This window comes from Nerophis ophidion, linkage group LG12, assembly GCF_033978795.1.
Source record: "Nerophis ophidion isolate RoL-2023_Sa linkage group LG12, RoL_Noph_v1.0, whole genome shotgun sequence".
Lineage (NCBI taxonomy): Eukaryota > Metazoa > Chordata > Actinopteri > Syngnathiformes > Syngnathidae > Nerophis > Nerophis ophidion.
Window position 1 is genome coordinate 14,882,989 of NC_084622.1, and position 17,620 is coordinate 14,900,608.

General features: G+C 44.3%; 1 protein-coding gene across 4 annotated transcripts in view; it reads right to left on the reverse strand.

Moving 5' to 3' along the window:
- LOC133562998 (SRSF protein kinase 2-like) overlaps window positions 1-17,620 on the reverse strand; it is a 125,807-nt gene that overhangs the window by 90,902 nt on the left and 17,285 nt on the right. The window contains exon 1 of one of the 4 annotated variants that reach the window (XM_061916876.1): window positions 11,312-11,787. The exons of the other annotated variants lie outside the window; for them this stretch is intronic. Coding sequence (XP_061772860.1) covers window positions 11,312-11,349 — 38 coding nt within the window. The 5' untranslated portion in view covers window positions 11,350-11,787. Of the gene's footprint in view, window positions 1-11,311; window positions 11,788-17,620 lie in introns of those variants that run through there. 4 annotated transcript variants of the gene reach the window in all.

Sequence of the window (17,620 nt, forward strand, 5' to 3'; positions counted from 1 at the left end):
CAGAAGGTAAGAAGGACTAGGTTACAAGGAAGGTAGAAGGTAAGAAGGACTAGGTCATAAGGAAGGTAGACGGTAAGAAGGACTAGGTTACCATGAAGATAGAAGGTAACGAGGACTAGGTTATAAGGAAGATACAAGGTAAGAAGGACTAGGTCACAAGGAAGGTAGAAGGTAATAAGAACTAGGTCACAAGGAAGGTAGAAGGTAACAAGGACTAGGTCACAAGGAAGCTTGAAAGTAACAAGGACTAGGTTACAAGGAAGGTAGAAAGTAACAAGGACTAGGTTATAAGGAAGATACAAGGTAAGAAGGACTAGGTCACAAGGTAGAAGGTAAAAAGAACTAGGTCACAAGGAAGGTAGAAGGTAACAAGAACTAGGTTACAAGGAAGGTAGAAGGTAACAAGAACTACGTCACAAGGAAGGTAGAAGATAAGAAGGACTAGGTTACAAGGAAGGTAGAAGGTAACAAGGACTAGGTCACAAGGAAGCTAGAAGATAAGAAGGACTAGGTTACAAGGAAGGTAGAAGGTAACAAGGACTAGGTTATAAGGAAGGTAGAAGGTAACAAGGACTAGGTTATAAGGAAGATACAAGGTAAGAAGGACTACGTCACAAGGAAGGTAGAAGGTAACAAGGACTAGATTATAAGGAAGATACAAGGTAAGAATGACTAAGTCACAAGGAAGGTAGAAGGTAACAATGACTAGGTTATAAGGAAGGTAGAAGGTAACAAGGAATAGGTTATAAGGAAGATACAGTGTAAGAAGGACTACGTCATAAGGAAGGTAGAAAATAACAAGGACTAGATTATAAGGAAGATACAAGGTAAGAAAGACTAAGTCACAAGGAAGGTAGAAGGTAAGAAGGACTAAGTCACAAGGAAGGTAGAAGGTAACAAGAAAGGCAGAAGGTAACAAAAACTAGGTCACAAGGAAGGTAGAAGGTAACAAAGACTAGGTCACAAGGAAGGCAGAAGGTAACAAGGACTAGGTCACAAGGAAGGTAGAAGGTAAGAAGGACTAGGTCCCAAGGAAGGCAGAAGGTAACAAGGACTAGGTCACAAGGAAGGTAGAAGGTAAGAAGGACTAGGTCACAAGGAAGGTAGAAGGTAAGAAGGAACAGATTACAAGGAAGGTAGAAGGTAACAAGGACTAGGGTACAAGGAGGGTAGAAGGTAACAAGGACTAGGTCACAAGGAAGGTAGAAGGTAACAAGGACTAGGTCACAAGGAAGGTATAAGGTAACAAAGACTAGGTCACAAGGAAGGCAGAAGGTAAGAAGGACTAGGTTACAAGGAAGGTAGGGGGTGAGAAGGACTAGGTCATAAGGAAGGTAGAAGGTAAGAAGGAATAGGTTACCATGAAGGTGGAAGGTAACGAGGACTAGGTTATAAGGAAGATACAAGGTAAGAAGGACTAGGTCACAAGGAAGGTAGAAGGTAATAAAAACTAGGTCACAAGGAAGGTAAAAGGTAACAAGGACTAGGTCACAAGGAAGCTTGAAGGTAACAAGGACTAGGTTACAAGGAAGGTAGAAAGTAACAAGGACTAGGTTATAAGGAAGATACAAGGTAAGAAGGACTAGGTCACAAGGTAGAAGGTAAAAAGAACTAAGTCACAAGGAAGGTAGAAGGTAACAAGGACTAGGTTACAAGGAAGGTAGAAGGTAGCAAGGACTAGGTCACAAGGAAGGTAGAAGGTAACAAGAACTAGGCCACAAGGAAGGTAGAAGATAAGAAGGACTAGGTTACAAGGAAGGTAGAAGGTAACAAGGACTAGGTCACAAGGAAGCTAGAAGATAAGAAGGACTAGGTTACAAGGAAGGTAGAAGGTAACAAGGACTAGGTTATAAGGAAGGTAGAAGGTAACAAGGACTAGGTTATAAGGAAGATACAAGGTAAGAACGACTAAGTCACAAGGAAGGTAGAAGGTAACAAGGACTAGGTTATAAGGAAGATACAAGGTAAGAAGGACTACGTCACAAGGAAGGTAGAAGGTAACAAGGACTAGATTATAAGGAAGATACAAGGTAAGAAGGACTAAGTCACAAGGAAGGTGGAAGGTAACAAGAAAGGCAGAAGGTAACAAGCACTAGGTCACAAGGAAGGTAGAAGGTAACAAAGACTAGGTCACAAGGAAGGCAGAGGTAACAAGGACTAGGTCACAAGGAAGGTAGAAGGTAAGAAGGACTAGGTCACAAGGAAGGCAGAAGGTAACAAGGACTAGGTCACAAGGAAGGTCGAAGGTTAGAAGGACTAGGTCACAAGGAAGGTAGAAGGTAAGAAGGAACAGATTACAAGGAAGGTAGAAGGTAACAATGACTAGGGTACAAGGAGGGTAGAAGATAGAAGGTGAGAAGGACTAGGTCACAAGGAAGATAGAAGGTAAGAAGGACTAGGTCACAAGGAAGGTAGAAGGTAACAAAGACTAGGTCACAAGGAAGGTAGAAGGTAAGAAGGACTAGGTCACAAGGAAGATAGAAGGTAAGAAGGACTAGGTCACAAGGAAGGTAGAAGGTAACAAGGACTAGGTCACAAGGAAGATAGAAGGTAAGAAGGACTAGGTCACAAGGAAGGTAGAAGATAAGAAGGACTAGGTCACAAGGAAGGTAGAAGGTAAGAAGGAATAGATTACAAGGAAGGTAGAAAGTAACAAGGACTAGGTCACAAGGAAGATAGAAGGTAAGAAGGACTAGGTCACAAGGAAGGTAGAAGGTAAGAAGGACTAGGTCACAAGGAAGGTAGAAGGTAAGAAGGAATAGATTACAAGGAAGGTAGAAGGTAACAAGGACTAGGGTACAAGGAGGGTAGAAGGTAGTAGGTGAGAAGGACTAGGTCACAAGGAAGATAGAAGGTAACAAAGACTAGGTCACAAGGAAGGTACAAGGTAACAAGGACTAGGTCACAAGGAAGGTATAAGGTAACAAAGACTAGGTCACAAGGAAGGCAGAAGGTAAGAAGGACTAGGTTACAAGGAAGGTAGAAAGTAAGGACTAGGTCATAAGGAAGGTAAAAGGTAAGAAGGACTAGGTCACAAGGAAGGCAGAGGTAACAAGGACTAGGTCACAAGGAAGGTAGAAGGTAAGAAGGACTAGGTCACAAGGAAGGCAGAAGGTAACAAGGACTAGGTCACAAGGAAGGTAAAAGGTAAGAAGGACTAGGTCACAAGGAAGGTAGAAGGTAAGAAGGAACAGATTACAAGGAAGGTAGAAGGTAACAAGGACTCGGGTACAAGGAGGGTAGAAGGTAACAAGGACTAGGTTATAAGGAAGATACAAGGTAAGAACGACTAAGTCACAAGGAAGGTAGAAGGTAACAAGGACTAGGTTATAAGGAAGATACAAGGTAAGAAGGACTACGTCACAAGGAAGGTAGAAGGTAACAAGGACTAGATTATAAGGAAGATACAAGGTAAGAAGGACTAAGTCACAAGGAAGCTGGAAGGTAACAAGAAAGGCAGAAGGTAACAAGCACTAGGTCACAAGGAAGGTAGAAGGTAACAAAGACTAGGTCACAAGGAAGGCAGAGGTAACACGGACTAGGTCACAAGGAAGGTAGAAGGTAAGAAGGACTAGGTCACAAGGAAGGCAGAAGGTAACAAGGACTAGGTCACAAGGAAGGTCGAAGGTTAGAAGGACTAGGTCACAAGGAAGGTAGAAGGTAAGAAGGAACAGATTACAAGGAAGGTAGAAGGTAACAAGGACTAGGGTACAAGGAGGGTAGAAGATAGAAGGTGAGAAGGACTAGGTCACAAGGAAGATAGAAGGTAAGAAGGACTAGGTCACAAGGAAGGTAGAAGGTAACAAAGACTAGGTCACAAGGAAGGTAGAAGGTAAGAAGGACTAGGTCACAAGGAAGATAGAAGGTAAGAAGGACTAGGTCACAAGGAAGGTAGAAGGTAACAAGGACTAGGTCACAAGGAAGATAGAAGGTAAGAAGGACTAGGTCACAAGGAAGGTAGAAGGTAAGAAGGACTAGGTCACAAGGAAGGTAGAAGGTAAGAAGGAATAGATTACAAGGAAGGTAGAAAGTAACAAGGACTAGGTCACAAGGAAGATAGAAGGTAAGAAGGACTAGGTCACAAGGAAGGTAGAAGGTAAGAAGGACTAGGTCACAAGGAAGGTAGAAGGTAAGAAGGAATAGATTACAAGGAAGGTAGAAGGTAACAAGGACTAGGGTACAAGGAGGGTAGAAGGTAGAAGGTGAGAAGGACTAGGTCACAAGGAAGATAGAAGGTAACAAAGACTAGGTCACAAGGAAGGTAGAAGGTAACAAGGACTAGGTCACAAGGAAGGTATAAGGTAACAAAGACTAGGTCACAAGGAAGGCAGAAGGTAAGAAGGACTAGGTTACAAGGAAGGTAGAAAGTAAGGACTAGGTCATAAGGAAGGTAGAAGGTAAGAAGGACTAGATCACAAGGAAGGCAGAGGTAACAAGGACTAGGTCACAAGGAAGGTAGAAGGTAAGAAGGACTAGGTCACAAGGAAGGCAGAAGGTAACAAGGACTAGGTCACAAGGAAGGTAGAAGGTAAGAAGGACTAGGTCACAAGGAAGGTAGAAGGTAAGAAGGAACAGATTACAAGGAAGGTAGAAGGTAACAAGGACTCGGGTACAAGGAGGGTAGAAGGTAGAAGGTGAGAAGGACTAGGTCACAAGGAAGATAGAAGGTAAGAAGGACTAGGTCACAAGGAAGGTAGAAGGTAACAAGGACTAGGTCACAAGGAAGGTAGAAGGTAAGAAGGACTAGGTCACAAGGAAGATAGAAGGTAAGAAAAACTAGGTCACAAGGCAGGTAGAAGTTAACAAGGACTAGGTCACAAGGAAGATAGAAGGTAAGAAGGACTAGGTCACAATGAAGGTAGAAGGTAAGAAGAACTAGGTCACAAGGTAGAAGGTAAAAAGAACTAGGTCACAAGGAAGGTAGAAGGTAACAAGGACTAGGTTACAAGGAAGGTAGAAGGTAGCAAGGACTAGGTCACAAGGAAGGTAGAAGGTAACAATGACTAGGTTATAAGGAAGGTAGAAGGTAACAAGGACTAGGTTATAAGGAAGATACAAGGTAAGAAGGACTACGTCACAAGGAAGGTAGAAGGTAACAAGGACTAGATTATAAGGAAGATACAAGGTAAGAAGGACTAAGTCACAAGGAAGCTGGAAGGTAACAAGAAAGGCAGAAGGTAACAAGAACTAGGTCACAAGGAAGGTAGAAGGTAACAAAGACTAGGTCACAAGGAAGGCAGAAGGTAACAAGGACTAGGTCACAAGGAAGGTAGAAGGTAAGAAGGACTAGGTCACAAGGAAGGCAGAAGGTAACAAGGACTAGGTCAGAAGGAAGGTAGATAGTAAGAAGGACTAGGTCACAAGGAAGGTAGAAGGTAAGAAGGAACAGATTACAAGGAAGGTAGAAGGTAACAAGGACTAGGGTACAAGGAGGGTAGAAGGTAGAAGGTGAGAAGGACTAGGTCACAAGGAAGATAGAAGGTAAGAAGGACTAAGTCACAAGGAAAGTAGAAGGTAACAAGGACTAGGTTACAAGGAAGGTAGAAGGTAACAAGGACTAGGTTATAAGGAAGGTAGAAGGTAACAAGGACTAGGTCACAAGGAAGGTAGAAGGTAACAAGGACTAGGTCACAAGGAAGGTATAAGGTAACAAAGACTAGGTCACAAGGAAGGCAGAAGGTAAGAAGGACTAGGTTACAAGGAAGGTAGGGGGTGAGAAGGACTAGGTCATAAGGAAGGTAGAAGGTAAGAAGGAATAGGTTACCATGAAGGTAGAAGGTAACGAGGACTAGGTTATAAGGAAGATACAAGGTAAGAAGGACTAGGTCACAAGGAAGGTAGAAGGTAATAAAAACTAGGTCACAAGGAAGGTAGAAGGTAACAAGGACTAGGTCACAAGGAAGCTTGAAGGTAACAAGGACTAGGTTACAAGGAAGGTAGAAAGTAACAAGGACTAGGTTATAAGGAAGATACAAGGTAAGAAGGACTAGGTCACAAGGTAGAAGGTAAAAAAACTAAGTCACAAGGAAGGTAGAAGGTAACAAGGACTAGGTTACAAGGAAGGTAGAAGGTAGCAAGGACTAGGTCACAAGGAAGGTAGAAGGTAACAAGAACTAGGTCACAAGGAAGGTAGAAGATAAGAAGGACTAGGTTACAAGGAGGGTAGAAGGTAACAAGGACTAGGTCACAAGGAAGCTAGAAGATAAGAAGGACTAGGTTACAAGGAAGGTAGAAGGTAACAAGGACTAGGTTATAAGGAAGATACAAGGTAAGAACGACTAAGTCACAAGGAAGGTAGAAGGTAACAAGGACTAGGTTATAAGGAAGATACAAGGTAAGAAGGACTACGTCACAAGGAAGGTAGAAGGTAACAAGGACTAGATTATAAGGAAGATACAAGGTAAGAAGGACTAAGTCACAAGGAAGGTGGAAGGTAACGAGAAAGGCAGAAGGTAACAAGCACTAGGTCACAAGGAAGGTAGAAGGTAACAAAGACTAGGTCACAAGGAAGGCAGAGGTAACAAGGACTAGGTCACAAGGAAGGTAGAAGGTAAGAAGGACTAGGTCACAAGGAAGGCAGAAGGTAACAAGGACTAGGTCACAAGGAAGGTCGAAGGTAAGAAGGACTAGGTCACAAGGAAGGTAGAAGGTAAGAAGGAACAGATTACAAGGAAGGTAGAAGGTAACAAGGACTAGGGTACAAGGAGGGTAGAAGATAGAAGGTGAGAAGGACTAGGTCACAAGGAAGATAGAAAGTAAGAAGGACTAGGTCACAAGGAAGGTAGAAGGTAACAAAGACTAGGTCACAAGGAAGGTAGAAGGTAAGAAGGACTAGGTCACAAGGAAGATAGAAGGTAAGAAGGACTAGGTCACCAGGAAGGTAGAAGGTAACAAGGACTAGGTCACAAGGAAGATAGAAGGTAAGAAGGACTGGGTCACAAGGAAGGTAGAAGGTAAGAAGGACTAGGTCACAAGGAAGGTAGAAGGTAAGAAGGAATAGATTACAAGGAAGGTAGAAAGTAACAAGGACTAGGTCACAAGGAAGATAGAAGGTAAGAAGGACTAGGTCACAAGGAAGGTAGAAGGTAAGAAGGACTAGGTCACAAGGAAGGTAGAAGGTAAGAAGGAATAGATTACAAGGAAGGTAGAAGGTAACAAGGACTAGGGTACAAGGAGGGTAGAAGGTAGAAGGTGAGAAGGACTAGGTCACAAGGAAGATAGAAGGTAACAAGGACTAGGTCACAAGGAAGGTAGAAGGTAACAAGGACTAGGTCACAAGGAAGGTATAAGGTAACAAAGACTAGGTCACAAGGAAGGCAGAAGGTAAGAAGGACTAGGTTACAAGGAAGGTAGAAGGTAAGAAGGACTAGGTCATAGGGAAGGTAGAAGGTAAGAAGGACTAGGTCACAAGGAAGGTAGAGGTAACAAGGACTAGGTCACAAGGAAGGTAGAAGTTAAGAAGGACTAGGTCACAAGGAAGGCAGAAGGTAACAAGGACTAGGTCACAAGGAAGGTAGAAGGTAAGAAGGACTAGGTCACAAGGAAGGTAGAAGGTAAGAAGGAACAGATTACAAGGAAGGTAGAAGGTAACAAGGACTAGGGTACAAGGAGGGTAGAAGGTAGAAGGTGAGAAGGACTAGGTCACAAGGAAAATAGAAGGTAAGAAGGACTAGGTCACAAGGAAGGTAGAAGGTAACAAGGACTAGGTCACAAGGAAGGTAGAAGGTAACAAGGACTAGGTCACAAGGAAGATAGAAGGTAAGAAGGACTAGGTCACAAGGAAGGTAGAAGGTAACAAGGACTAGGTCACAAGGAAGATAGAAGGTAAGAAGGACTAGGTCACAAGGAAGGTAGAAGGTAAGAAGGACAAGGTCACAAGGTAGAAGGTAAAAAGAACTAGGTCACAAGGAAGGTAGAAAGTAACAAGGACTAGGTTACAAGGAAGGTAGAAGGTAGCAAGGACTAGGTCACAAGGAAGGTAGAAGGTAACAAGAACTAGGTCACAAGGAAGGTAGAAGATAAGAAGGACTAGGTTACAAGGAAGGTAGAAGGTAACAAGGACTAGGTCACAAGGAAGCTAGAAGATAAGAAGGACTAGGTTACAAGGAAGGTAGAAGGTAACAAGGACTAGGTTATTAGGAAGGTAGAAGGTAACAAGGACTAGGTTATAAGGAAGATACAAGGTAAGAACGACTAAGTCACAAGGAAGGTAGAAGGTAACAAGGACTAGGTTATAAGGAAGATACAAGGTAAGAAGGACTACGTCACAAGGAAGGTAGAAGGTAACAAGGACTAGATTATAAAGAAGATACAAGGTAAGAAGGACTAAGTCACAAGGAAGGTGGAAGGTAACAAGAAAGGCAGAAGGTAACAAGCACTAGGTCACAAGGAAGGTAGAAGGTAACAAAGACTAGGTCACAAGGAAGGCAGAGGTAACAAGGACTAGGTCACAAGGAAGGTAGAAGGTAAGAAGGACTAGGTCACAAGGAAGGCAGAAGGTAACAAGGACTAGGTCACAAGGAAGGTAGAAGGTAAGAAGGACTAAGTCACAAGGAAGGTAGAAGGTAAGAAGGAACAGATTACAAGGAAGGTAGAAGGTAACAAGGACTAGGGTACAAGGAGGGTAGAAGATAGAAGGTGAGAAGGACTAGGTCACAAGGAAGATAGAAGGTAAGAAGGACTAGGTCACAAGGAAGGTAGAAGGTAACAAAGACTAGGTCACAAGGAAGGTAAAAGGTAAGAAGGACTAGGTCACAAGGAAGATAGAAGGTAAGAAGGACTAGGTCACAAGGAAGGTAGAAGGTAACAAGGACTAGGTCACAAGGAAGGTAGAAGGTAAGAAGGACTAGGTCACAAGGAAGGTAGAAGGTAAGAAGGAATAGATTACAAGGAAGGTAGAAGGTAACAAGGACTAGGTCACAAGGAAGATAGAAGGTAACAAGGACTAGGTCACAAGGAAGGTAGAAGGTAAGAAGGACTAGGTCACAAGGAAGGTAGAAGGTAAGAAGGACTAGGTCACAAGGAAGGTAGAAGGTAAGAAGGAATAGATTACAAGGAAGGTAGAAGGTAACAAGGACTAGGGTACAAGGAGGGTAGAAGGTAGAAGGTGAGAAGGACTAGGTCACAAGGAAGATAGAAGGTAACAAGGACTAGGTCACAAGGAAGGTAGAAGGTAACAAGGACTAGGTCACAAGGAAGGTATAAGGTAACAAAGACTAGGTCACAAGGAAAGCAGAAAGTAAGAAGGACTAGGTTACAAGGAAGGTAGAAGGTAAGAAGGACTAGGTCATAAGGAAGGTAGAAGGTAAGAAGGACTAGGTCACAAGGAAGGCAGAGGTAAGAAGGACTAGGTCACAAGGAAGGTAGAAGGTAAGAAGGACTAAGTCACAAGGAAGGCAGAAGGTAACAAGGACTAGGTCACAAGGAAGGTAGAAGGTAAGAAGGACTAGGTCACAAGGAAGGTATAAGGTAACAAAGACTAGGTCACAAGGAAAGCAGAAAGTAAGAAGGACTAGGTTACAAGGAAGGTAGAAGGTAAGAAGGACTAGGTCATAAGGAAGGTAGAAGGTAAGAAGGACTAGGTCACAAAGAAGATAGAAGGTAACAAGGACTAGGTCACAAGGAAGGTAGAAGGTAACAAGGACTAGGTCACAAGGAAGGTATAAGGTAACAAAGACTAGGTCACAAGGAAAGCAGAAGGTAAGAAGGACTAGGTTACAAGGAAGGTAGAAGGTAAGAAGGACTAGGTCATAAGGAAGGTAGAAGGTAAGAAGGACTAGGTCACAAGGAAGGCAGAGGTAAGAAGGACTAGGTCACAAGGAAGGTAGAAGGTAAGAAGGACTAAGTCACAAGGAAGGCAGAAGGTAACAAGGACTAGGTCACAAGGAAGGTAGAAGGTAAGAAGGACTAGGTCACAAGGAAGGTAGAAGGTAAGAAGGAACAGATTACAAGGAAGGTAGAAGGTAACAAGGACTAGGGTCCAAGGAGGGTAGAAGGTAGAAGGTGAGAAGGACTAGTCACAAGGAAGATAGAAGGTAAGAAGGACTAGGTCACAAGGAAGGTAGAAGGTAACAAGGACTAGGTCACAAGGAAGGTAGAAGGTAAGAAGGACTAGGTCACAAGGAAGATAGAAGGTAAGAAGGACTAGGTCACAAGGAAGGTAGAAGGTAAGAAGGAATAGGTCACAAGGAAAATAGAAGGTAAGAAGGACTAGGTCACAAGGAAGGTAGAAGGTAAGAAGGACTAGGTCACAAGGAAGGTAGAAGGTAACAAGGACTAGGTCACAAGGAAGGTAGAAGGTAAGAAGGACTAGGTCACAAGGAAGATAGAAGGTAAGAAGGACTAGGTCACAAGGAAGGTAGAAGGTAAGAAGGAATAGGTCACAAGCAAAATAGAAGGTAAGAAGGACTAGGTCACAAGGAAGGTAGAAGGTAAGAAGGACTAGGTCACAAGGAAGATAGAAGGTAAGAAGGACTAGGTCACAAGGAAGGTAGAAGGTAAGAAGGAATAGGTCACAAGGAAAATAGAAGGTAAGAAGGACTAGGTCACAAGGAAGGTAGAAGGTAAGAAGGACTAGGTCACAAGGAAGGTAGAAGGTAACAAGGACTAGGTCACAAGGAAGGTAGAAGGTAAGAAGGACTAGGTCACAAGGAAGATAGAAGGTAAGAAGGACTAGGTCACAAGGAAGGTAGAAGGTAAGAAGGAATAGGTCACAAGCAAAATAGAAGGTAAGAAGGACTAGGTCACAAGGAAGGTAGAAGGTAAGAAGGACTAGGTCACAAGGAAGGTAGAAGGTAAGAAGGAATAGATTACAAGGAAGGTAGAAGGTAACAAGGACTAGGTCACAAGGAAGATAGAAGGTAAGAAGGACTAGGTCACAAGGAAGGTAGAATGTAAGAAGGACTAGGTCACAAGGAAGGTAGAAGGTAAGAAGGAATAGATTACAAGGAAGGTAGAAGGTAACAAGGACTAGGTCACAAGGAAGATAGAAGGTAAGAAGGACTAGGTCACAAGGAAGGTAGAATGTAAGGACTAGGTCACAAGGAAGGTAGAAGGTAACAAGGAATAGATTACAAGGAAGGTAGAAGGTAACAAGGACTAGGGTACAAGGAGGGTAAAAGGTAGAATGTGAGAAGGACTAGGTCACAAGGAAGATAGAAGGTAAGAAGGACTAGGTCACAAGGAAGATAGAAGGTAACAAGGACTAGGTCACAAGGAATGTAGAAGGTAAGAAGGAATAGATTACAAGGAAGGTAGAACGTAAGAAGGACTAGGTCACAACAGAGGTAGAAGGTAACAAGCAGGTTGTTACCTTTCCGGGGACGAGGATTTCTCAGAGTTCACGGACATGAGCGGAGCCTGTGAGCCGCTCGCTGGCGGAGGCAGCGCAATGGAAGGGAGGAGGAGGCGCCTTTGTTTATTTCTCTCTCCTCGTGTCGATGCTGCTCATATGTTGGCGTGGAAGCAGAGGAGAGCTCCCTCTCGGCCCTCCTCTCTCTCTCTCTCTCTCTCTGTCCTTTTCCTCGTCGGAGGACAAAAAGCGGCACGGTGCGTTGGCCTGATGGCCAGACGGATGACGTCAGAGAACCCCACCCCCCTCCGTCCTCCTGCCCTCACCCCCGTCCTCCAAGGCCCGTCCACCCCAGGCGATGGAAAGGAGACAAAAAGGTCCGAGTTTCAGGTCTTCTGCAGCCGTGCGCCACAACACAACATTCCACTGCTGCTCCCTCTCTCTCTCTCTCTCGCTCCTACCCTCCCTGCCTAATGTGTCGCCTTGTGATGGCAACTCTCTCTCTCTCTCTCTCTCTCTCTCTCTCTCTCTCGCTCCTACCCTCCCTGCCTAATGTGTCGCCTTGTGATGGCAACTCTCTCTCTCTCTCTCTCACTCTCTTGACCTAAAGTCCCTCCCCCGCCACTCCATCACTTCCCAATTGCCTTATTACCACATCCTGTATCCCAGGGCAACACAACACACTCCCTCCCTCCCTCTCTCCTCCCTTGCTATCTTTTCTTCCATGTCTGCCTTTTCGGGGGGAGAGGATGCAGAAAGACGTGCAGATGGTTCTGCTTCTACATGACTGCTCAGTCGCCATCATGACGATGATGATGATGATGAGTCTGTCTCCATCCATCCATTGGTCTGACCTCAATATTAGCGTGCGCGTGTGCGTGTGTGTGTGTGTGTGTGTGTGTGTGTGTGTGTGTGTGTGTGTGTGTGTGAGGGAATTGCACAAAGGGGTTGCTGGGACTGAATAATAGGAACTGTAGGTCCAAACAGAGTGTTTTGCACGACATCAGCAGCCACTGAAGAATATGTACTACCAGGTGAGTACATGTTACTGGCACTACCAGGTGAGTACATGTTACTCACACTACCAGGTGAGTACATGTTAGTGGCACTACCAAGTGAGTACATGTTAGTGGCACTACCAAGTGAGTACGTGTTACTGGCACTACCAAGTGAGTATATGTTACTGGCACTACCAACTGAGTACATGTTACTGGCACTACCAAGTGAGTACATGTTACTCACACTACCAGGTGAGTACATGTTACTAGCATTACCAAGTGAGTACATGTTACTGGCACTACCAGGTGAGTACATGTTACCCACACTACCAGGTGGGTACATGTTACTCAAACTACCAGGTGAGTACATATTACTCACACTACCAGGTGAGTACATGTTACTGGCACTACCAGGTGAGTACATGTTACTGGCACTACCAGGTGAGTACATGTTACTGGCACTACCAGGTGAGTACATGGTACTGGCACTACTAGGTGAGTACATGTTACTGGCACTACCAGGTGAGTACATGTTACTGGCCCTGCCAGATGAGTACATGTTACTGGCACTACCAAGTGAGTACATGTTACTGGCACTACCAGGTGAGTACATGTTACTGGCACTACCAGGTGAGTATATGTTACTCACACTACCAGGTGAGTACATGTTAGTGGCACTACCAGGTGAGTATATGTTACTCGCACTACCAAGTGAGTACATGTTACTGGCACTACCAGTCGAGAACATGTTACTCGCACTACCAGGTGAGTACATGTTGCTGGCACTACCAAGTGAGTACATGTTACTCGCACTACCAGGTGAGTACATGTTGCTGGCACTACCAAGTGAGTACATGTTACTCGCACTACCAGGTGAGTACATGTTACTCACACTACCAGGTGAGTACATGTTACTGGCACTACCAGGTGAGTACATGTTACTCACACTGCCAGGTGAGTACATGTAACTCACACTACCAGGTGAGTACATGTTACTGGCACTACCAGATGAGTACATGTTACTGGCACTACCAGGTGAGTACATGTTACTCACATTAGCAACTGAGTACATGTTACTGGCACTACCAGGTGAGTACATGGTACAGGCACTACCAGGTGAGTACATGTTACTGGCACTACCAGGTGAGGACATGTTACTGGCACTACCAGGTGAGTACATGTTACTCACACTACCAGGTGAGTACATGTTACTGGCACTACCAGGTGAGAACATGTTAGTGGCACTACCAAGTGAATATATGTTACTGGCACTACCAGGTGAGTACATGTTACTGGCACTACCAGGTGAGTACATGTTACTGGCACTACCAGGTGAGTACATGTTACTCGCACTACCAGGTGAGTACATGTTACTCACATTACCAAGTGAGTACATGTTACTGGCACTATCAGGTGAGTGCATGTTACTGGCACTACCAGGTGAGTACATGTAACTCACACTACCAGATGAGTACATGTTACTGGCACTACCAGGTGAGTATATGTTACTGGCACTACCAGGTGAGTACATGTTACTGGCACTACCAGGTGAGTACATGTTACTGGCACTACAAGGTGAGTACATGTTACCCACACTACCAGGTGGGTACATGTTACTCAAACTACCAGGTGAGTACATATTACTCACACTACCAGGTGAGTACATGTTACTGGCACTACCAGGTGAGTACATGTTACTGGCACTACCAGGTGAGTACATGGTACTGGCACTACTAGGTGAGTAAATGTTATTGGTACTACCAGTTGAGTACATGTTACTCATACTACCAGGTGAGTACATATTACTGGCACTACCAGGTGAGTACATGTTACTCACACTACCAGGTGAGTGCATGTAACTCACACTACCAGGTGAGTACATGTTACTGGCACTACCAGGTGAGTACATGTTACTGGCACTACCAGATGAGTACATGTTACTGGCACTACCAAGTGAGTACATGTTACTGGCACTACCAGGTGAGTACATGTTACTGGCACTACCAGGTGAGTACATGTTACTCACACTACCAGGTGAGTACATGTTAGTGGCACTACCAGGTGAGTATATGTTACTCGCACTACCAAGTGAGTACATGTTACTGGCACTACCAGTCGAGAACATGTTACTCGCACTACCAGGTGAGTACATGTTGCTGGCACTACCAAGTGAGTACATGTTACTCGCACTACCAGGTGAGTACATGTTGCTGGCACTACCAAGTGAGTACATGTTACTCGCACTACCAGGTGAGTACATGTTACTCACACTACCAGGTGAGTACATGTTACTGGCACTACCAGGTGAGTACATGTTACTGGCACTACCAGATGAGTACATGTTACTGGCACTACCAGGTGAGTACATGTTACTCACATTAGCAACTGAGTACTTGTTACTGGCACAACCAGGTGAGTACATGTTACTGGCACTACCAGGTGAGTACATGGTACAGGCACTACCAGGTGAGTACATGTTACTGGCACTACCAGGTGAGTACATGTTACTCACACTACCAGGTGAGTACATGTTACTGGCACTACCAGGTGAGAACATGTTAGTGGCACTACCAAGTGAATATATGTTACTGGCACTACCAGGTGAGTACATGTTACTGGCACTACCAGGTGAGTACATGTTACTCGCACTACCAGGTGAGTACATGTTACTCACATTACCAAGTGAGTACATGTTACTGGCACTATCAGGTGAGTACATGTTACTGGCACTACCAGGTGAGTACATGTAACTCACACTACCAGGTGAGTACATGTTACTGGCACTACAAGGTGAGTATATGTTACTGGCACTACCAGGTGAGTACATGTTACTGGCACTACCAGGTGAGTACATGTTACTGGCACTACCAGGTGAGTACATGTTACTGGCACTACCAGGTGAGTACATGTTACTGGCACTACAAGGTGAGTACATGTAACTCACACTACCAGGTGAGTACATGTTACTGGCACTACCAGGTGAGTACATGTTACTCGCACTACCAGGTGAGTGCATGTTACTGGCACTACCAAGTGAGTATATGTTACTGGCACTACCAGGTGAGTACATGTTACTGGCACTACCAGGTGAGTATATGGTACTGGCACTACCAGGTGAGTACATGTTACTGGCACTACCAGGTCAGTACATGGTACTTGCACTACCAGGTGAGTACATGGTACTGGCACTACCAGGTGAGTATATGTTACTGGCCCTACCAGGTGAGTATATGTTACTGGCACTACCAGGTGAGTACATGTTACTGGCACTACCAACTGAGTACATGTACTGGCACTACCAGGTGAGTACATGTTACTCACACTACCGAGTGAGAACATGTTACTGGCACTACCAGGTGAGTACATGGTACTGGCACTACCAGGTGAGTACATGGTACTGGCACTACCAGGTGAGTACATGTTACTGGCAGGAAGTATCAGTAATTTTACACTATTTAATGGAGACAAGTCAAACACTGGTGGCAGGCGGAAAATGGAAGAATTTCCCTTGAGAGCACACACAAGCGCATTGATTGGCTGGCTGTCAAGGTGACAGTGATTGACAGCAGTCAGATGCCAAATGGCCTCAACACGGCAATATGAGTCACCGACAAGAAGGACAAAATAAAGAATCCAAACAAGAAAGGTCGAATGCTTCACTCAAAAGTATTTGTGCTGCAGACTAAAACTTGCACCGAGGGAGATAAGATCGCAAATTGTTTCTGCGGACACGGTTCGATTCCCAGGCTAGGATATACAAGGTTTATATTAAAATAGATCATAGTGATACTCAATGTTAGCACAGCATCCATGCATTAGGAAACACTGTCCCTGTCCCTCAATGTGTGTCATTTCTAATATATACATAAACACTTATATAAGTATAAATATATACAAGAATAGTAACAGAGTAGTCATGTGTCACACATGTTCCTTGACACCCCTGGTGTCAAACATCCGGTCCGTGGGCCGGATCAGGCCAGCCGACAGGTTTTATCCGGCCTGCCTGATGAGTTTGCCAAGTATTAAAGGCCTACTGAAATGAGATGTTCTTATTTAAACGGGGCTAGCAGCTCCATTCTGTGTCATACTTGATCATTTCGCGATATTGCCATATTTTTGCTGAAAGGATTTCGTAGAGAACATCGACGATAAAGTTCGCAACTTTTGGTCGCTAATAAAAAAAGCCTTGCCTGTATCGGAAGTAGCAGACGATGTGCGCGTGACGTCACAGGTTGTGGAGCTCCTCACATCTGAACATTGTTTTACAATCATGGCCACCAGCAGCGAGAGCGATTCGGACCAAGAAGGCGATGATTTCCTAATTAATTTTAGCGAGGTTGAAAGATTCGTGGATGAGGAAAGTGTGAGTGAAGGACTAGAAAAAAAAAGAAAAAAAGACGAGGGCAGTGGGAGCGATTCAGATGTTATTAGACACATTTACTAGGATAATTCTGGAAAATCCTTTATCTGCTTATTGTGTTACTAGCGTTTTAGTGAGATTATATGGTTGTACCTGTACAACCTGAAGGTCAGCCCCACACCTTTCTTCAGCACCAGTCGACGGGTGGTGGCGACGCCCATCTCTGCCCTTCGCAAGGGACCCTCTTCGAAACACGATCTTTCGAAATGATCGCTGCATAATACACTGTACTGTGTGTGTGGTCCTATCCAACCGTGTTCGCTTGACCGCTCTGTTCCATAGTAAAGCTTCACAGTCATCTTTCCGGAATGTAAACAATGAAACACCGGCTGTGTTTGTGTTGCTATTTAGCCGGCCGCAATACACCGCTTCCCACCTACAGCTTTCTTCTTTGATGTCTCCATTGTCCATTGAACAAATTGCAATATATTCAACAACACAGATGTCTAGAATACTGTGGAATTTCGCAATGATAACAGACGAGCTAATAGCTGGGAACGATGATGGAACAAAATGTCCTCGACAATCCGTGACGTCACGCGCACACGTCATCATACCGAGACGTTTCAGCCGGATATTTCGGCGCGAAATTTAAAATTGCAATTTAGTAAACTACCCCGGCCGTATTGGCATGTGTTGCAATGTTAATATTTCATCATTGATATATAAACTATCAGACTGTGTGGTCGGTAGTAGTGACTTTCAGTAGAAATTTAGTTGAAATAAAACTAAATGAAGGGGGGCATTAGGGGAAACCCACTGGGTGCTCAGCGATGTGGCGACATTATGCAGGACCAGAAGAAATGTACACACACACACACACACATTACAATGCAGTGTGTCAGCGAGGCGAGCAAGGTGTACAGTATATTGAAAGGATGACTTCCAAAGAAGGAGCCAAAGAGGACG